This window comes from Artibeus jamaicensis, unplaced genomic scaffold (genome assembly GCF_021234435.1).
Source record: "Artibeus jamaicensis isolate MK-2021 breed Jamaican fruit bat unplaced genomic scaffold, CSHL_Jam_final contig_373, whole genome shotgun sequence".
NCBI classification, from domain to species: domain Eukaryota; kingdom Metazoa; phylum Chordata; class Mammalia; order Chiroptera; family Phyllostomidae; genus Artibeus; species Artibeus jamaicensis.
In genome coordinates this window covers 1,115,349-1,136,558 of record NW_026521807.1, presented here as the reverse complement: position 1 = coordinate 1,136,558, position 21,210 = coordinate 1,115,349, and the positions used below count along the sequence as shown (strand labels likewise).

The 21,210-nt window shown below is 49.8% G+C and overlaps 1 protein-coding gene across 1 annotated transcript in view; it reads right to left on the bottom strand.

The window, feature by feature from the left end:
- Positions 1 to 6,610: 6,610 nt before the first annotated feature.
- The window catches only part of SV2C (synaptic vesicle glycoprotein 2C), a 183,759-nt gene continuing 169,159 nt past the window's right edge, over positions 6,611 to 21,210 (bottom strand). The window contains exon 13 of the mRNA XM_037143719.2: positions 6,611 to 11,711. Coding sequence (XP_036999614.2) covers positions 11,528 to 11,711 — 184 coding nt within the window. The 3' untranslated portion in view covers positions 6,611 to 11,527. The remainder of the gene's footprint in view (positions 11,712 to 21,210) is intronic.

The window sequence follows — 21,210 nt, the reverse complement described above, 5'->3', positions numbered from 1 at the left end:
CGAACTTTACATTTATATTCTCTCTGTGGCAATGACATCACCAAATTGCTGTCACAGGAAGAGGCAATCAAAGGCTATGAAGCCCAAAAAAAATATGTAGGAAAAAAATATAGAGGCGTGTCGGATACTTCATTAATAGAAAATAATGTATTATTTTTCTAGATTTTATTATGGTCTGTGATATTTGTCAGTTTTTTTAAATTTACAAATTGCAGTGGTTTCTTTTCTCATTCCAAATAGACACGTTTGTATCATTTTTCTTAAAAAGTGCTCTTCCCCCGCCCAAATGTGGAACTGACTCTGCCCAAAGTCACGCGTAGCAACAGCCGCATTCTGCCCCCTGCACTGGAAGGTTCGCCAGCCCTCAGTGCGGACGGACGTTGGGAAAAGCTTGTGCCTCCTGCGCTTCAGAAAGCGCTGCAGGTGTCTGCTAATGCCGAGGGGAGGCCGCAGGCGTCCTCCGAAGGAGGCAGGGGGCTGAAGAAGGTGCCACATTGCAGCAAAGCTCTGGGCCTGTGGTGGGGTATGTCTGATGTTTTCAAAGCCCAAAGAGGGAGGGGGACAACTTACAAGTCACTTAGCCATTTGTGATGTGCAGTGGCTTTCCTTATAAAGTCCCAACCAAAACAGAATTTGCTGAGATTTCCTTGGACATCTCAGTCCAAAGGGCATTTGGTGCATTCATGGTCTGTTCTGCCTCCTGTTGGCTTTTGGCCAGGGGACCCAGAAACAGGACCGAGGGCAGGCGGCCACTGGTGCACTTGAGTCTGGGTTGGAGCTGACTGTCTCCTCCGTGGTTCCAGACCACACCGCCTGGTTCATTCCGGCCCCGGCAGTTAAGGCAGCTGCCAGACTGGAACCTGCCTGAGCTTCAGGAACTCCTCTCCTTCATGGCTTTCAGTTCTCCCCCTGGTGTCTGGACCGCAAATTGCAGGAGATGACGACACATCTGTTCTCCCCACTCAACAAAGGGATGGTGGTAGTAACAGGCTCCCGGAGCCTGTCTACTCCAGCTCCCGGAACCTAGCTCTGCTTGCAGCCATCCGGGGCACAAGCTGGCCACGGTCCTGAAGGAAGCTTCACCAGGGACATGTCCACAGAAGGGCTGTTTTGCTCAGAAGCTCTGGGGTAGGAAACAATGTAGCCTCAACTCCAGGATTAAAATGGTTGTACAGAGGGAGCAAAGTCTCACTTGGAATTCTAATAAGCAGGGAGAAGGATGCAGAATCACTGGTCTAAGAGGAGCCCCGCAGAGACCACATAGCCTGGCTAGGCTGCCCTGGAGTGTCCTCCAGAGTTTTCCATTTCTGGCTTATGAGTGCAAGGCCCTGGAGAGTTAGCCCTCAACTGCTTTCTTATGTCCCTCTCTAATTGAACAGCACGCACAAGAAGGAAAAAATACTGTGGACAAAAAGGGGGCTCCGCCATACCTCTAACAGAAAATAACTGCACGGGGTGACCTGCCCACAGACTTCTACCCGGGTGGTCATGCTTCAGGCCTGTGACTTCCCTAGCAGAAGGTCACCTCTGCCTCAGCAGGCCTGTCCATTGCTTTTGTGCACCTATGTTAACACACCTTTGAAATGCCTTTTTTTTTTTTTCAGATCCTTTGGAAGTGTGACCACCCCCCAAGAGAGCATGTAATGTTGTTAACTATCCTGTAATTCAGTCCTGGAGGTTTCCCTGCCTTGCTTTCCCCCACCTTCCTGTAATCTTTCTTACATTCCCTCCTTGATTCCAAATGTAAAAGAAAGCTATGAACTGTCCTTCCCAGAAGCATTCTTCTCAGTCTGCTGGCATCTTGCTCCCAGGTGCGTCCTCTGTTTGGCTCCAGTAAACCCTGATGAACCCTTATAAAAAAACGCCGTCTGCCGGGGTGGCCGTCCCCCCACTGACAATGCGCACAGCTGTGCTGCCCTTCCGCATGGCCGCCGGCGTGTTCGATCACACTCTGTGCACAGTATCTATACACACGACACACTCGGCACACGGTACACACACACGAGTAAGCAGGGATAATATTATGGGCTGCACTGTGCCCCTTCCCAACTTCGTATGTTGAACTCCTCCGTCCTGGTACCTCAGAATGTAGCTGTTTTGGTGATATGGTCTTTAAAAAGACAATTGATTTAAAGGAGATCTTTAGAATGGGTCTTAATCCAGTATAACTGGGGCCCTCAAAAGAAGAGAAGATTAGGACACAGGGGAGCATGGAGAGAACAGCACACGACCAATACACAGAGCAGAGGGCCACGTAAGGCCAAGGGGAGAAGATGCCAGCCCTGCCGGTACCTCGATCTTGGACTTCCAGCCTCCGGAATTATGAGAAAATGAATTTCTGCTGTGTGAGCCTGTAGCAGTCTGTGTGTGGTGCTTTGCTGGAGCAGCCCCAGCAAACTAATATAGACAATGGTAGTGACTTCATGGCACCGGACCTCAGTAAGGAGAAAAAGATATTCCTTTAGGACCTGTGTTGTTTTGTTTTACATACTGATCGCTAGGAATTTCACATTTGGGATTTTGCAGCCACTTGTCCAGGCCAGGCCTGTGGACGCCGCCTCCAGACCCGACAGTGATCCCCGCCAAGCACACGCAGCATCTGGTGAGTTCCCGTGCTTGCCCTCCCCCTGATGCTGCTGGGATGTTCAGCCTGCGGACACATCTTTTCTTTTCCCTTCATGTAAGAGCCTTCTCATACAACAGGAAAGACAGAGAAGGGAGGCAGATGGTGACTGCTCTGGAATACTAAACAGGTCTTCGCCCTGCTGGGCTGGGCCTGGGCAAGCGGGGAGGCCTGTGTGGGGCGATGAGCAGGGCGTTTCCAGTCTGCTGCAGGAAGAAGAGGGGAGTGAAGTTGCTGCAGCAAAACGAAGGGCCCCGGCCCGGGGGAGAGAAGCCGGAAGGAGGGAGAGCAGCCCCCGGAGAAGCAGCAGCCTGCGGAGGGCTGTGTGAACGCACAAGTCCCAGGGCTGTGTTTTCTGACTGTCTTCCGTGATGCTAAAGTGGTCTATGGTAGCCACGGATCACATGGAAACTGAACAAATGAAATGTGGCAAAGTGCGACCGAGGAACTGAATTTAATTTTAGTTATTTTGAATTTAAGCATAAATAGCTACATGTGGCTGCAGCGTGAGACAGCTCAGTTCTGGAGCTCAGGGCTCCTCAGTGGCTACCTCCCTTCTTCCCTGCTCACTCACTACCCGGTTCAACCGCTTTGTTCAGGCAGTTGGAAGCCATGTGCTTCAGAGGAGAGTGAGCTCCTTCCAAGGTGTCTGGGGGGAGGGAGGTCTTGATCAGCTTGTGCCAGTTATGGGAATCATATTCCCCTTGCCAGTGACTGGTCTAGGAGTAGGCAAGATCCAGCCAGTGAGACAATGAGATGGGCTGGGTGGTGGGGAGAGGTGGGGGGCAGCATCCACTGGAGGATTCTGAGAATGTCCCCCTTGATCTTAAAAAAGGATCGTGAAGAGGCTATGGTCCCTGTCTGGCCCTTAGATGTTCGCGTGACGGTACGATGCCTACGGCTGCTGGAACCATGTCCTGCCCACGAGGGGACAAAACCATGGTGCGGAGGACAGCCGACCTGAGAACAGAAAGCGCCTGGGTCCTCGATGATGTTGCTAAGCGACATCACGGCCAACCCTGGAATTGTCCTACCTTCTTTATTATGTGAAATAACAGTTCCCTTCATTAGTAAAGATGTTTGAAGCTGGGCACTTATTTATTTATTTATTTAATCAAACCTCATCAGAGGACATGTTTTTTTAATTGCGTTTAGAGAGACAGGAAGGGAGGGAGATAGAGAAGGAGACATTGATGTGAGAGAGAAATATCCACTGGTTGCCTCTCATAGGCTCCTGGACCACGGACCAAACCTGCAACTTGGGTACGTACTCTGACCAGGAACTGAACCCATGACCTTTAGGTGTACTGGACTGACCAACTGAATCACACCAGCTGGCTCTTCTTTCAAATGCAGTGAAAGGTATTCTTTTGGGAGTAGCAAATCCACGGCAGGCAGTCCGGGTCTCTGCCTCCAATGCCAGTGCTATAAAAGGCAGCACTTCTCCTCATCAATCTTCTCAAACTCTGGTTCCAAGCAGCCACCGCTGAGCCATGGGAGTCCATATGCTGGTTACAAACCCGTCTGCTCTTCCCGCTCTCGGCAAGAGAACACAAGCATCTGCTTCTCCACAGACGCCCCCGCAACATTTTCTTCCCAGTGATCCTGGCTAACAATCAGAGAGTGTTCCTGTAAAATCAGCAATGGATCCATACCCCTGGCACCAGCCCACAGAAACAATTCAAATAAGCCCAAATCAAGGCAAACAGGTTCTCATGATGTCCAAGGACGTTTTTAAAAGTACTTACTTTTTAAGGGTCAATTCATGCTTGGAAGGGAAGTCAGCCACACAGCAATCTTTATTTGAATATAATGGAGCAAAAAAAATGCTCTTTTATTAATCTGATGTACATTAAATACCTTTGCAGCTGCTACATGACTGTTGAGTATCTGACATATACATGTATACACGCTTCCACACTCGGTAGATTTATGCTGTACACGAGTCACCCCCCACGGAGCATGACCTTTCACAAGGATACGCATGGCTGTCTCGGGATGTTTGTCAAAACACACTTGGTCCAACATTTTGGCAATCGGGAATCAGACACAGAGGAGCACACCAGAAAGATGAGTTCACAACAGGACCAGCTGTACTTAAGATGAAGTTTCCAGAAACCCGGACCAGAATTTATTGGGGTTCACACATGCAGCACATATATACAGTACAATTGGGGTCATTGGAACATTCGCAGCAGGAGGCCTTACAGAGCAGTAAAAACAGGAAAGGAACAAGACGAGACGAAACAAGACGCCCAGATGCCCAAACCAAGGACAGGCCACTGCCGAGCTCTCCCTGCAAAGAGAGTGGCCTGCAGGTCCGCCTGCGGGAATGCAGGCCGCCCCAGAGGCAGAGCGCTCCCAGGAGTTTATTGATGGTATCTGGATGCTAGTGAGGGGTGTGTGACCCACCCAATGTGCTCCTGGGTCAGGGCGAGGAAGCACAGCCACACTTTTGGATGCTGTGAAAGCACACATCGAGGAAGAACAATTTCCCCCACCATTTGATATAGGGCACAGATTCGGAACAACAGACATGGTGAGGCGGAAGTGAGATGAAGCCACAAGTCCGCCCCGCCCTGTCTAGGCAGGCCTGGAGAATGCCAGAGGCGAAGAAGGAGTGCCCTTCTCGGGTGCCTGCTTGGGTGTGAGAAGGGAGATACTCTGTACTTCAGACGAGTTTATTTTTGTTTGCACATAACAAAACAGCCAACCTTCTGTATGTTCTTCCTGAAGGAATAAAACCCATGGAAAGCGGTGGATTCTCTGCACTGGGGCATCCTATTCTGAGTCAGTACAAATGTGGGAAGAAACCCTTTGTGCCCTGACAGGAGGCTGAGCTTGCTGAGCCTTTCCTTCCCTCCGGCTCATGGGCAGTGCTGACCTGCACACCCATGGGGTCCAATCTGGTGCGGACTGGGTCTGTGCAGTGGGAGGCCCCCCACGACTCAGGCTGCTGCGGGCAGGCTCAGCCAGTCACTCTCCAGGCACCTCTGCTCCCAGGGTAAGCTGCCAGCTTGGTGTTAAACTCTACCTGAGTCTGAACAGAGGGCTGAGGGCTGCTTTCTGCTCCTCCTAGTTCTGGGAGCTGTTGGCTATGAGGGGAGCACGGATGTGGCAGGGTAGGCAGAGCAGAGGCAACCTCCGTACTTTCAGCATTTAAAGCTGAATGAGACGCACCGAGCCTTTGGCACCAAGTAAGATCCACTTTAGGCAGGAGAGGCGAGTCCACCTTCCACAGGTCAGTGGATTCTGAGAGATGGGTCTCTCTGAGAGTTCGTGCCAGTGGTGCTCCTCCACCTATCACCCACAGGAGCTGAGAAGCAATTGGAAATCTAGCCCAGTGTAGGGAGCTGGGTCAAGCTCAACAGTCTAGAGCTCCCGCCCACGCCCGCACCCAAGTTCTTCATGCGCTCTGTCCTTTGGCCTCCACCTCACATATGACTTGATTGGCACCTTCTTCAGTCCCAGCGCCCCAGGAGCCTGGCCTTGCTTTGAACACTGCTAGAGTCAAGAGGTGACAAGAGGAGAAAAGGAGAACGAAGACTAGAAGGGAAAGAAAGGAAGTGAGTACATACTGCCTGGGGCAGATAGAGAAGAGATCTCCTGGGTGAAAAAAGGAAATCGGAGCTCTCAGAGGGGAGAGGGGAGGGGCACCGACAACCACCCTCTGTCTGTTCTGCCCCCTCGGAACCCCACCAGACCTTTGCAGCTTCAAGACGCTTCGCCCCAACCATGCACTGGTGTTTAAACCGAAATCTGAAAACCTCCTGCCACTGACTGTCAGAACTTGTTTGCTGGGTGGCTTATCTGCTGAGGCTGCTCTAGGATATCTGCAAAGACACTCGACTCAGTCACGAGTCTTCAAAATCAGAAAGGAAACACTGAGGGCAGCAGCCCAGGGACTTGCTGACGCCACTGGGCTCAGGAGGGAACACTCCGGCACCGCCCGCCCCAGCACCGCCCGCCCGGGAGCAGCTTGCCCGCCCCCACCTCTAGTTTCAGGCCATGAAAAGATGATGGTGGAGGACATGGGGACTTAACAATGAACATCGTTCTACCGACGGGGCTATCTTTGCTGCTGCTTCTTTCCCTTGGATAATACCTTAGTGCGATTTCCCACCGAGACATTTTAAGAAACGGCACAAGTGTGGCTCCATTTTTTCAAGTACTAGTTAGTAATCCCTTCAACAAAGTCCAGGCAATTGAGGGGCTTTCTCCTCTCAGAGATATCCCCAAATTTCAAAGGGTTCCTGCACTGTCAACCATAGGCAATTATGTCTTCTAAAGTTGCGGGAAACACCCAACACTGTGTTTGACTGGGAGGGGCTTTGAGGAGGGCTTTTCAATATGTAATGGGGTCAGTATGAGACCCTCCCCCATTAAAGATGTTTTCTGTCTACTCCCCCTCTTTTCCTCTGGCCTCACTGAAGTCCCACAAAGGGTGAACTGTCTGCACACAGCACAGTGCCCCAGCCTAGCACACGGGAGGAACACACTAAATATTTTTATTGAACCATCACATGAGGTGACAGGTCGGCGAATGCTCTACACAGCTCTTCCCCAACTAGCCCTGCTAGCCTTAGACAAGGGCCCAAATGGACCCGTGAACCGTATGAACGAGACGTAGATATTGTCTGAGGAAGACCAAAGGCAGCCCTGGCAATGGCCTGTCCGGTGGGTGAGACGCTGTCAGTACTTAGAGCACAAGGACATCACATGATCACATGGAGAACCGTCGCTCCACACCTGAAACAAGGAAGGCGCACACAAAATGCCTGGGAGATACCGACAATGTTCTTTTGCTTACATGGCACAGATTATGAGAGAAGCTTTACTCAAAACATACTTTGCTGGGCAGAAACAGACGCTGTGAGAAACACACAGTCCATTCCAGAGGCCCTACTGCGTAGACGGCTTCCTGCTGTCCCCCCGTGACTAGCGCTTCTGTGGGTTTGGTAACTGGACTAAGTTCAGCATGATATGGGGGTGAAAGGAAACCCACACATGTAGCCAACATGCACCTAAACACCCAACCAGCTGTCTTTCTACGCTACCAGGTAAAGGCCGAATGCAGACATTCCTGGCTTCAGAGTCTTTAATGCATGAACAGGTGAAGTGTTTCACTGAAGAACTAGATAAAGGCCATTTTGATATTGAAAAAAAAAACGGAAGAATATCATATTCCACTTTGGTTGGCAGAGTGAACCAGAAGGCATTCCCACGGAATGCTTTAGAAGTGGTCCCAGGGTCTAGAAAGTCTCGGCTGCGCCCTAGCCCCTTCCCTGGAACCTTCACGCTGCTCTCTGGTCTCTCCCCATTGCCAGTACACGTCTGTTCCTTCCTCTCCCTTGACTTCTCAAGACACCCAGAAAAGCAGCTCAGTCATTTTGGGGGCGGTGAACCTGCACTCTGATTTGGTGAGATTTGTAAATGAAGGTCTGTTTGCCAACTTCAGTGAAATCACTTAAAACCTGTTCCTGAAGGCTTAGATCTACATAAGCCCATGTCTGAATAATAAAGTGGAGAACAGTGTCAAGAGAGCCAGCTATACAATGCGGCCCTGGTGATTAGTACAGTGATCGGAGAGCCTTCCGTCTGGCCGGGTGGGTCCCTGTCCGGGGCAGGCAATGGACACTGTCCAACCAGCACCGAATTGAGACAATGCTGCGCATCCTTCAAAGCTGGAGCACAAACAGCACGAGGACTTTGCTCTCTGGCCCGTGCCTTCGGGACTTCCCGGACAGCTTCCTGAGCTCTTGCACAGGGGCCTGGAGCCTAATTTTTCAGTTTCAAAATTATTTGGTGCTTATGAAGATGAGTTCAGCATCAAAAGGTAATCAGAGAAAGCTACATTCATGAAGATCCTCTAGAATCCTGAACTAGTCCCTATTCTTTACTCTATAGACAGGGAAACTGAGGACTAGGGATGTTCCATGACTCACATTCTCACCGGCAAGGTCTGGGTCTCACTGTTAGTGGTGGAGCCGGGACCCATCTGTCTTACCTCCCAGGCCCAGCCTCTGGGTCTGAGATGACCCCAGCTGCTGGGTTTGGCTTCTGAGGCACAGGACTGCACCGAGCTGGGGCTGTGAGACCCACGACTTGGGGTGGGATGTGGCACAGGGTCCACAGTTTGGAGTGGCTGAGTTGTCTTTCCTACTGAGAGGACCTGGCGATAATAATAGGATTCAGCCGCAGGCTGGATTGATTCCAAACTGCTATGAGGAAATTTTAGATAGAAAAGGCGTTAGAAGCAGAGGAGCAAGTGGGGCTGTTTCCTAGGCTTTCGCTTTTGCACACACTCTCCCTTTCCTTCAGCTGCAGCTGAAATGAGATGCCGGGTGCAGGTGTCTGTGCCAGCAGCCTCCTACGTTGGTAGAACTGAGTTTCTGTTTAACGGCACGGCTATGTCTTAATCCAGCTAACCCCAGAACAAGCCAGACAGGCCACACCACATACTTCGGGAAGAACCTGAGCTCTTGTAGAAAACCCAGGTGGTAGGAACGACGGGAGGGAGGCAGAGAAATGCTGCACGGAAGGTGGGAAGGTGGTGACCAAGAAGGTTTGTGACCATAGACTGTCCAGGAGATTAGAATAGATCCTGCTTGGGCCACCTGGGAGGCTTGGATTAGGTGAGGAGAAGGCCAAGAAAGGCCCTTTGGAAGGGAAAGCATGGTGGCCAGTCTTATGAAGTGGGGTTCTGCTGGTTTATCCTATTCTGACTCAGGCCAGTATCCAAAGCAAAGTCTGCCTAAACTGAGCTCGGCAGCCTGGGAGATGGTGAATACATGCAGAGCCATGGCGGACACTGGAGACCTTTCTGAAGTAAAGGTAGTCCACTCAGCACAGTCAGCCCTCATGGGAGATGAGAGAGCAACACCCATGCACACCTCTTTTTCTTTTGAACACGTCCATGGAGATAAACACTTTACATTTGCAGTTATCACTGTACATGCCACATTCAGTTAAAAAAATGCCTGCTTAGGTCCCCCAATACGGTTTTTTTTAAGAAGAAAAATCAAGGGGTAGAGATAAGTCTGTAGGAAGAAGAATAACATACAGGTCCCTTCTTGCTTTTGACACTGTCTCTCTTCTCCAACAGTATTACAGTAGGCAGAAGTGAGAGTGAGTTCTGTTGCTTTCCTTGCTCTGTTGATATCGGTCTAATGGCTCTCATCTAGTCTTTATTGATTTTCCTTCTGCCTGCCCCCTTAGTTTTCCTGGGTTGGAGTTTTCCTGATGTTCTGGCCCTGAGCCGGGTCCCCAGGGAACCCCTTTCTTCCTGCCAGCCCCCAACCCCAGGCTGCCCCTGCTCTACAGACCCGAATTACTTCAAGGGGGAGTCGATTAATGGCTTATGTTAATGAAAGAAGCTTTTCAGAGTCTGAACTCTGCAGTCTGGAGCTCCAGGAGGATCATTAGGAAGCGGAGAGGGAGGCAGAGGGGCCTCTGGGGTTAAGACATCTTTGCATGTAATGACTGTAGGGAACAAAGGCTGTCCTTAGTGAGGCCCCGGGCTGAGGGCTGCTGGAAATGCCTATAATAAGCACGGGGTAACCTCCTCACAAGACATGGAGAGTTAAAAAAGGAATATTGTTTTAATATGGGATGTATTCCTGGCTACTGGTCATTGCTGCAAGTCTACAAGAAGGCTTCAGATTTCAAAGATGAGTAAAAGGGTTGAGCTTGGGGGAGGGGCAGCCCCAAGGGGTGAGAAGGTCATGTCGCTGACAGCCCGTGGGAGCGTCCCGCTGACCCTCTCTTCCAGGCCCAGGCAGATTCCACAGATCAAATGAGCAGCCAAAAACCACCAGGAGAGGCCGCGGTGCCTGCCAGAGGGCCCCTGGGGGATGGCAGGCTGTGCTCTCACACAGAACACCCCAGCCCAGGGGACCGGCCTCAGGGATGCCAGCAACTAAGTCCAAGGTCAAACACTGGGGTCACTGTCCCTCAAGGTATTCTTTTGCATTTCCAAATGGCTTTAGGTGTGAACGGCTGCCTAATTTGCGATTTGTAACGATTTGGGTGACTGACCATCCCCATACTAGAGACAGTTGGATGATCGGCAGTCAGGTAGGCAGACCCCATTTTGAGAGAGTGGCTTTCTTTCCCCCGAATCTGCTTTCTGGCAAGATCAGTGGCAGCTGGGGGTGGAAAGCAGGGGTGGTGAAAGATCTTCCTCGGATCCCTGCTTGTCTACCATTCTGAGCCACACGTCACAGCCACGGGCCTTATTTCCTCACATTTTCAGATGTTTCATGGAGCTTTCTGGCAAGATCTTGCTTGTTCGGCTCACACAGGCCTCTGCTCCTAACTGTAGAGCCTTTATTTTTCTTGTCGGTGGAGTCACCTTAATTGTCATTCCTGAAAGAGCGCCACCCAGCTCTGTTTGGTGCCACACGGTTTTCTTTGCAAGGCTCTGCTGTTACGGCTAGAATTGCACGGTGTCCTTTTCTAAATAAACAGGAAATGTCACTGTTTGAAAAAAAAAGAGAGAGAAAGAATCCCTCTCCTCAGCACAAATGCAGTAATATGCCAACTTATATTTCCTGTGAATGTGGAACTAGGAGCAAGATCTATTTCTCACAGCAGCGCAGTCCTCGTAGCCTCCCACCCTCCAGCGAGCAGCAGAATCTCAGGGAGGCCCGATGACTGGGCCATTTTAAAAATGCTTTCATGGATTCTGGGGAGGCAGTAGCAACAGAGGAAAGATAGCGACGCACGGGGGAGGAGGGGTGGAACCTCTGCAAAATCACATTTAAGGGGCAAGATGTTATGCATCTAAATTTTAGTCACAGCAAGAGTTAGTGTTCTGATATTTGACCGCCTTTCTATATCTGAAAAATCCGAAGTCCTGACTCTGTCAGGAGAGTTGATACAGGGCAGATGGCTCGCCTCCCGTTACATCAGGACCTGGGTCTGTGTGTCGGGCAGGCGCAACCCCACCAGTCCCCCACACACGAGCACCGTGGAGGCCAGCAGGATGGGGATGGCTTTGGTGATGCTGACCAGGGAGCCGAATATCAAGTTCCCAAGGACGGCGGCAGCTTTGCAGAGTGCGTTCAAGAAGCCAAAACCCGTTGCCCTGCGAAGGAAGGAGATATGGACAAGGTTGAGCAGGTGACTTCCCAGAGTCTGATTTTAGGCACAAATATCCCATACGGTACTTCCCCACGACCTCCAAGTTTTGTGTATCATTAGAGCAAGTAACTAAATGCTTGTCGGCACATCTGGAGATGGAAACCCCAGCTGCTGGTACTGGTCCTTCAACTGTCTGTTGAGTTTCTCCTCACCCTCAGAGATTCTTATTCTGCCCAGGAGTTCCACTTTATCAAGAGAGCAAATTTCAGAGCCTGGGATTCTTTTCTCTTCCAGAATTAAATGAAAATATGACAATGTATTACTTAGGGGTTTTTTTACTTCCTGGGGTTTTTTTGGTAGCTTAATTAATACATGAGGTTTTAAGTAATTAAATCTTATTTTCAAAGAAAATCAGGGATGAGTGAATTACATTCCTCCTCTTCCCGGTGCCCTGGAGGTGAACTACATGCTCTCTTCCCAAATGTTTCTGGCCACAGGCAGAAACTGAATACCGAGCTGGGGACTCCACCCACGGGCTAGTGAGTAACCCAGTTCTTATGTCCGCTTCAGAGCTCCAGGTGGGCAATCAAGGCCAAGAAGATATTACAGAGAATTATGGCAGGCCCGGCGATCTTGCTGACTCTGCTGGCATTTGAGATGTGCAAGGGGCTTGTCAATAAGACATATCCCAGTCCTTAGGGCATTCTTTGGAAAAGAAAACCTTTACTACTTTATATGTGTTGAGTGTGATTTTACTGTCATCTTCTAGGGAGGAAACGAAATTTTGTTCATGAGATAACAGGAATTTCTGGTGCCGCTACACCAGCCCCGCTTTTGTCTGTCACTGGGTACCTGTGTATTAAAGGCTATTGAATATAGGTAATCCTCAGATACATCGCTTTCCCTCCAGAGGGAAATACATTTTATGTGCTGCAAAATGAAGTATTTAGTACACAGCTTTTTAAAAATTGATTTGTAAATCTGTAAGGATGAGTTTTCCTTTGGCCAGCCATAACAACTACTCATCACTACTTGCGCTGTTCCGATGATATTTTCTCCAACGTGTAGGTATTTACTGAGGTCGTTCTCCAACCCTTCCCCTTCTCACACCATAGGAGAAGACTCAGCCCTCCTCTTGTGCCTGCAGTTAGTGCAGGGCCAGCGGCTTCACTGATTAGAACAGGCAGACCCGAGATGGGGCAGCGAGCATGGCTTTCCATTTGGCCATGACACCCAGCACGCAGAAGGAGGAAGGGGTGTGGCGGTCAGGCACTTCCTGAGAAGAGGGTAAGCTAATTTTGTCTTCTTCTTTTTTGGCTTGTTTGAAAAGAAAGCAACTAGTCATAGCAACAACCACCAGAAAGAAAAGGAGATTTAATATACTGATAACTTCTTTCAAATGCAATTGCTTGAGGCTTCAGACTGCCCATCAGGAAAACTGTATGTGTGCGTTTAATAAGTAGTCAGTAGTGCTCTGTGCCAGAAAAATAATTAAGAGACACTTTTTAGCAGTTTTAAGTTTACCAAAAAAAGGAACACCCCCCCCCAAAATAAACTGAGTGAAAAGAAAAGAGGGTTCCCATACACTGCTTTCCCAGTTTCCCAAATATGGTACATTTGTTACAATTGATGAGCCAATATTAATGCTTTATCATTAACTAAAGTCCACAGTGTATACCTTAAGGTCACTCTTGATGCATGTATGCAGGGGCTTTGACCAGTGTGTCACAGCATGTACCCATCATCACAGCATCATACTGAATGATGGCTTCACTGCCCGTAAACCCCCTGGGCTCCCCCTGTTCATCCCTCCCACACCCCTGCCCCCACCGTTTCTGGCAGCCACTGATCTTGTTACAGCCTACAGTTTTGCCTTTTACAAAATGTCATATAATTAGAGTCATACAGTATGTAAACTTTTCAGACAGGCTTCTTACACTTATTTTTAACTACATTTTCATTTCACGAAGGACCAAATACATCTTCTGGTTGTAAGATAAGTTGTAGTGTTCTAGAAAGAAAATGGGTAGTAACTACGTTGCTGATAAGAAAGAAAAACATTCTTTTGTATGAAGTCTCTCAACGCTGAGACTGCAGACTGACCTGGGAAAAATTTACATCTGTGTTAAAATAACCGTATTTTCCCCCAGCTGTAAGCCTCTCCTATAACTCAGAACAGGGTGTAACATACGGGCGGCTACCTCTGTGTATCACTGCAGCTGTAACAGAGGAAAGGATGACTTCCTGAGATTTCTGTGTGGGCCTGAGAGGGGCCTCGGGAGCATCTGCTATCTGGAGTTTCTAAAAAAAGATGGTCAAGTCCTCACTTCCTAAGAATCTCCTTTTTCCTTTACTGAGCAGAGGCGGCCCTTCGGATAAAAATCTGGTGTGGGTGCAAAGCCTCCTTAAACTAATGTTGGCGTTCAAAAACACTCGACTGTCCTTCTCTCGGATGAGTAAATGATTTCTCCAAACACTTGCAGTGGAAAGGGTTCGAATTTCTATGCGTTGGAGGCACAGATGTCTGAGAAAAGTCATTCTCAGACTGGCTGTCCCTTGGGAGTTACATGTTTATATTAAAGTAAAGAGGCTTTTAGTTGATTTATTCCCTGTTCTCATGTAAAGAAAGAGCACTAACTTCTGCAGACATGCGAAGCACAGATCACCTTGTGCTCCTGAAGGCCTTCGAGGGTGGGGAGCTCAGGCTCGCAGGCCCCACCTGCCACCTGAGCGGCCAGGCAAGCTGCCGCATCCCTGCCCACCCCGACGGTGCCTCGTGCTCTCAGCCAACAAGCACTGAAGAACGACGCGATCTTTCTTCATACCTTTCCATAAGCTCGATCCCTCATTCCCTCTGCAGCCAGAGTTTTGTTTTCAACTATTGTTCAACCTGTTTATTTAAATCTCTTAAATGGAAATCTCCCCCGCTGTGATGGCAGCAGCCCTGTTTGTTCCTCGTTCCACAAAGGTGGCCCCTCTCCCTGTACCATTAGTTCCCTCCTCTGCCTGAGAACCCGGTGCTGATGCGGGCAGCTGGCAGGGGACGTGGCTACCAGAGCATCCCCTCGCTGAGGCTGGACTGCGGATGCTTCTTCGGGGCCTTCACAATCCAGCAAGTTCTAGTTCAGTTATATCATTTTATGTCCTAACTGGTGACTGAGAAAAGGAAACTGCTGGCTCAGTTCTGGACAGAATATGAGGGTGGTTTTGCCCTCCCACCAGCCTCTTTCTCTTTGGGTTTTCTGACTCCAGGGCAGGGTTAGCTGAGGGTTCTAGAGGCTCCCGGGAGGAAGAAAGGGATGCTGACTGCTGGAGACTCTGAGGCCGTGCCCCGAGCATTAGCCATCATTTTCACACTGACCAAATATCCGCCCCATCAACTGATGAAATTGTCAGGAAAAAAACATTTTAATGCTACTTTTAGAAAAGGACTGAAATGACCAAGGCCCAGACTGAGCTCATGGACTACCTGCTAAATGGTACAAGGTGAACATTCTCTTTTCCAGTCTAAACTTTTGGGAGGGAACTTCCCCTGGACGACTCTCCAATCACTGGAAGAAGTTTCTCAACACGGGGCACTTGGGAGAGTGTGGGCAATCCTCAAATCAGGAACGCATCGTGATCTGAAGACTCATCCAGAAGTTGGCCATTTGAAACACGGAATAAATTTCATTTCTCTCACAGTGACGATATTACAAATGATGACTAGGCCCCTGGGTTAGCCTGAAAAAGGTACTTTAACACCGACTCCATCTAAGGTGTTGAAATACAATACTGAGAACACCAGAAGCCTCTTGAATATTTATCTAAAAAGCAAATTTGCCCTTAATAGACTCCTAATTTACATAGTCTTCTCTGTACTTACTCCTTCACCCATCACTCATGCAGCATCTATTAAGTGCTGAGAACTGTACTAAGTGCCGGGAACCCCCAAAAGAATAAGACGAAGTGTCCTGTGCACTAGACAGGTGCAACGAGGTCATGATAACAACCTACGAAGTGCAGTGACACAGGTACCCTGGGTACCACAGGGCGCAGAGGGTAGGGAGTGATCTCAGGCTGGGGGTGCAGGTGAGAGAAGGCTTCTCAGAGGGGATGGGTGAGAAGAGAACTGGTTTGGGGGGTAGGTGGAGCTCACCACAGGATGGACTGTGGGCAGAGGTGGTGTTTTCTGCCTCTCAAAATATCCTCATGTCTTCCTAACTTATCTCTGTGGTACCCCACTCAGGTGGGCCTTAGACAACCCCTCCGGGGGCTTCTCAAGTGGGGCAGATGGCCTGCACCCCTTCAGTCCCCAAACAAGTCTCCCACTTCCTTGTGAAGCTATTCTCAACTTAGGGTGATGGCAGCAATCTGGTGGAAGTAGGGGGACACAGACATGTATAAGCACAGCCTCACCCCGGGGCTGCTCAACCTGGGTGCACAGTGTCACCTGTGCAACTTCTGAAACACGGTAATATTGTAATACCAATGCTCAAGGCCATGTCCACAGAAATTCTGATGTTACTGCTCCAGCGGGGGCCCAAGCGTTGTAGGTTTGGAGGCCGCTGTGATTTTAAGGTGTATCCAGGGCTGAGAACCCTGCAGTCTCCCAGAGACACCTGTGTTTTGATTTGGATTTACTGTTACATACCACAGGAAATTATGTAAGCAAAACAGCCACTCCACCGCTCCAACAAATGGTTTTTATTCCTGAATCCCCTTACATGTGCTTCCAATCATATCCATATTTTTATATATCACAGAATTCATAGAAATTTGCTTTCTGCCTTTCCCCACCAGTAACATAACTATTTGTCCCATGTCGTTGATGGTTTGTTCAAAATGAAGTGATTTGCATATAATCATTATTTCTGTAACCATGCTCTTGGATAGTTAGGAGCTTTCCAGATCTGGGGGAACACAAACGATGGCGCAGTGAACGCCTTTACACCTCAGACCTCTCCTTTGTTTGGCCTTTGACGTCCTTCGCTCCTTTGGGCAGCTCTGGGGGCGGCGCCGCAGCACAGCCAGGGAGAAGGTCTGCGATGCGGCGCTGCGGCCACAGCAGAGGAGCCCCGGGCACGGGCCTCGCCTGCCTCTTTCTTCACCTCCCTCTCTGCTCCTGCGCTTGAACCTCCTCTCTTGCGTACTCAGCTTTCACAGCTCCTCAGCCTCAGAGGCAATGTTTCCCACGCTAGCCAGCCGAGTCTTTCCAGGCCTTCCAACTCGGACTCAGTCGCTGTAGGTTGAATGGGCAGCCATGGAGGCGGGCCCTGCTGGGCGAGGCCCCGCCCCCGCCCCGCCCCCGCTCCCCTTAGGTGCCTGCGGCAGGACTGCTGGTCTGGAGCCTGAGTGAGGTCCCCGCCACAGCCCTGGGATGGGACTGTGTAGTCTTCCCATCCACTCAGCACACCCCTTTTGGGACTGGCACAGGGGTGTGAAATGAATGAAGGGATTTCTGATACCTTTAAAATAGGTTGGAAGTAGATTTTTGTAATGGACATTTCACTGGGCATTAGTTGGGCCATATTTGTTCATTGTTGCCAGACTAACATCTTGCTTTTTCAGAGGGGAAAAAATATCTAATTTTACATTCTTAAGTTAGAAAAGGCTACATTACTTTCTGGTCTTCAAAGAAAGGAAAAGTTTGTCTCACCCAAGTAAGCAGTGTCTGTGTGGTATGTGTGAGGTCTGTGTGCACCTCCTCGGCCTGGGAAGGTGGCATCCCACACCCCTGCAAGCAGGGCTCTCCTCACTCACCCCACAGCTGGGAGCAGCCCCTGGGCCCAAAGCAGCCCTCCATCTCCCTCCATCCCACCGCCATCCCTGGGCCTTCCTGGTGCTTATTCCTGTTGAAATGCAAATATTCATGGACAGGTGATAATGAAAGCCTTTGTGCCTTATCATTTATCTGGTAAACTTAGCTAGGAAGTGAGGGCCTGGGCCAAGGTAAGTATTGATGGAATGAAAGGGAGCTTTGGGAGACAACTTGAAGTTCATCTAAGGCCAAGAGGTTCACCTACGTGGCTGCAAGTCCCAAATGCCAGGTGTGCTCTGAGGAACAGGTCCCTGGGCCTTCACCCCAGACCCACTGGGAGGGGTCAGATTGGTCCGTTTCGGGAGTGGCACCACAGACCCCCGCATCTGCGCTGCAGGCTACAGGCTACACGATCCGGGCAAGTTCCCAGCCTCCTCTCTGCACCTCGTTTCCCTCACCTGAAAACGGAGCGAAACAACCTACTCTTGTAGGGTCGGAGCAAGAATTACATGGGTTAAATGAGGTCATCCAAACACGCAGCTCAGTGCCTGACTCGCCCCCCTTTCTCAGGCCAGGAGGCCGAGCCCCAGAGAGGTGCCATGTGACTGCAGAGTCTGCGACAAGCGGGGGGATGGTGGAGGCGTTCACAGGGGAAGGCGCTGCCACTCGGACGGAACACCGTGTGTTTGGTCTTCACCCCCAGCTCTTGTCACAGAGCTCCTAAAAACCGTCAGAATTTCCTGAGTGACAGAGTCCTTTGTTATTCATCAGGAGCCCCCTTTGACCACACCCATGTTTAGTTCGCCCTAATGAGGTGACTTAGGGTGTCGCCCCCGAAAGCCTCATGATGGGGGCTGATCACCAGAGAGACTGAGGTTGGAACTTTCAGTGGCCTCTGTGGCTTTTGCCCACTGATCTCTGGGGGTAGGGGGGCAGGGTGGGAAGCTCTACAAAACTCTTGAACAGCGAGACCTGATGAACTTCCAGGGTAAAGACTACAAGAAGGTTTTGGGGGTGCGTCACACTGGGGACAGGGCGCGGGGGCTCCGTACCCCTCCTTTCATACCTTCTCCATGCACCCCCCATCTGGCTGGCCCTGAGCAACAGACTTTTAAAATAAATCAGGAAACATAAAGAAATATTTCCCTGTGTTCTGTGCGCCATTCTAGCAAAGTATTGAACCTGAGGAGGGGATCATGGGAACTTTGATTTATAACCAGTCAGTCAGAAGTACAGGCGACAGTCTGACATTTCGTGGAGTGTCAAGGTGAGGGACAGTTTTGCAGGACTGGGTCCTTAAACCGTGGGATCTGACACTGTCTCCAGGGAGCAGGGTGAGAATTGAGTTAAATTTGTAAGGCACCCAGTGGGTCCAGAAGTGAAGTATGGAGAGTAAAGGGAGAAAAGTAGAGATGACTGGGTTTGCAGTCATTCTTTTAGGCACAGAAAAGTAATGCTCAATAAGTACGTACAACTTTAATTTCAAATTTACTGCCCCTTTTTAAAGTGATTTAGGGTAGTTTCTAAAAGACAGAAAATTAATAACTGGAATAAGAGGGGGAAGGCAGGGAGGAGGAGGAGCAAAGCCAGTGTCTGGACCTCGCAGACCTAGCGGAGACGTGGGCTCTCCGCCCGCCGATTGCACATCAGGGAAGGAAACATGAAGACCTGCCCGGTTTTTATCACAGTGTAAATGACTAGACACATGGAGCCACTTTAGAATGGAGTGGATGCTGCCACCCAGAGGAACTGCCGTGCAGGTCTTACACCTCAACCCCTTGGGATGCCAGGGAAGAGTCACCTTCGGACTGGGCCTAGAGAAACGCCGTCCCAAAGACACGTCGGCAAAGGTAACGAGGACGCGGATCTTGTGACGACCAGACCAAGGACCATTGGATTGAAATTGAAAACAGTATTTACAATTAGCTTCACTCTGTCAGCTTATCAGCACCGATAGACATGCTTCCTTCTGTTGAGGCGCCTAACAGATCCCTTCCTGCTGTCCCCTAATGGAGCACTATTTGGGTTCCTGACTGAATCAGTGCTCACCAATAGCTATTCCTTTTGATTTCAAATAAACGCTGTTTCCTCTCACTTTGGCTGTTTATTTTTTGGGTTAATGATACAAAGCAAAGAGGCAGATCAGCTTCTCTGAGGGGGTCCAGAAGCCCCTGTATAACAGGGTGGGAAGGGGTGGACTCTGCAAAAAGGACAAGTGGGTTGTCCTGGGCAATGCCCTGTCCTCATTGGTGTTTTCACAAAAAATGCAAATGTGACCCCTAGTGAAAGTCAAAGGTGTAACATTAAAGGCAAAATCTGTAGCATGGTTGACAAATGTGGCTTGCAAATGTTACAACTTTTGTAGCACCTAGACTGTACCTTAAAACTATGTTTCCCAAATGTAATCATTCCGACCCGGCCCATGTCAGGAGTTGGCTGTTAAATGGCTCTGAAGGCTACTTTTTAGCTTGGGGCCTGGAATCAGTGTCCTCTTCTGGTCACTAAGGGCCGATTCTAGAAACTGGGCAAGGAGTTGGCAGTGCTAAAGTTCTGTTAGGAAAAACTAGAGCCTCAACCAGAATTCTTGTCAGGACATCTATTCTGTCTCCACACAGAGACCAGAGGGGATTTGCACAGCAGAGCCAGAAGTCGGCAGAGGGCTCCTGACGTGACCCAGAGCAACAGGACAGAGACAAAGAGAAGGTTTTAAAGCCTGAAATGGAGTAGGTGGTACTAGCCAATTCACCAAGGCCTTAACGGTGCTGCTCTGGGGCACAAGTTATCTCTGAATCATTGAGGGATGTGAGGGCGTAGTGTTGTCTGGTAATGACCGCTGAAGTGCTGGAGAGTGACAGCCCGCAGCAGTGCGGCTGGTGAGGATGCTCCGCGCAGACCTCCCAGTCACTGCCGAGTCACAGGACAGGAATACTGTAACAGGCAGCTTTCCCGAACAAGCAGGCTCCTCTGAGGCGGACACTGTCATGCCTCTTCCCCTGCAGCAGCCTTGTCGAACCTGCCTCAGATGGCTGGTCTGGGGCGTCTCCACCCAACCACCCATCCTGGCTCCTCACTGGGTGCGGAGTCACATTTTCACATTTTGGGCGTCCCAGACTTCACCCCCCCACCCCTTTCTCTCGCACAGGCACTTCCCCTAATCGAATCTGTGCATGTTTAATGCCATCCTGACCTCTGTTTCTTGGAAGAACTGAACTCACAGAAATAGCAATTTCTGTTTTTATCTTAGTTGACGGTTAACCTTTCCGACAACAGCTGAAAATTGATATCCCAAGAGTGTCTGCGCAGCCCGAGAAAACCCTGCCCCGTTTCAAAGGCCAGACAATACTGACTCTATCCTCCAGCCGCCAGGGGTTCCATGGTGACAAAGCACACAAAAAAATAGAAAAAGGCAAGGCCGTTTGTCTTCACTCATGTCAAATGGCAAAACAGGACTTCTCTCAATCACCCAGCTGCTGAAGCTCTATCCCCACCCCAAATCCCTTCTGGCCCTTTCTTTGATACGAGGTGCAAAGTCTCTGTGTCTCCATTTTGGGGCAAGATGCATTATTTTCTTGTACTAGCAACCTCTTTTGGTAACTGGAAACCTGTTGGACCTTTCGTCCAATAGATCAGGAAGGTCAGGAAGATAGCTCTCTGTGCTTACTTAATGCAGAGCGGATGCAGACACTTGCAAACGTAAGGAAGGACCCTCTCAGAACTGGTTAGTGGCTCAGAGTGTGGGCCAGAACAGGCTGTTAGATTCTGC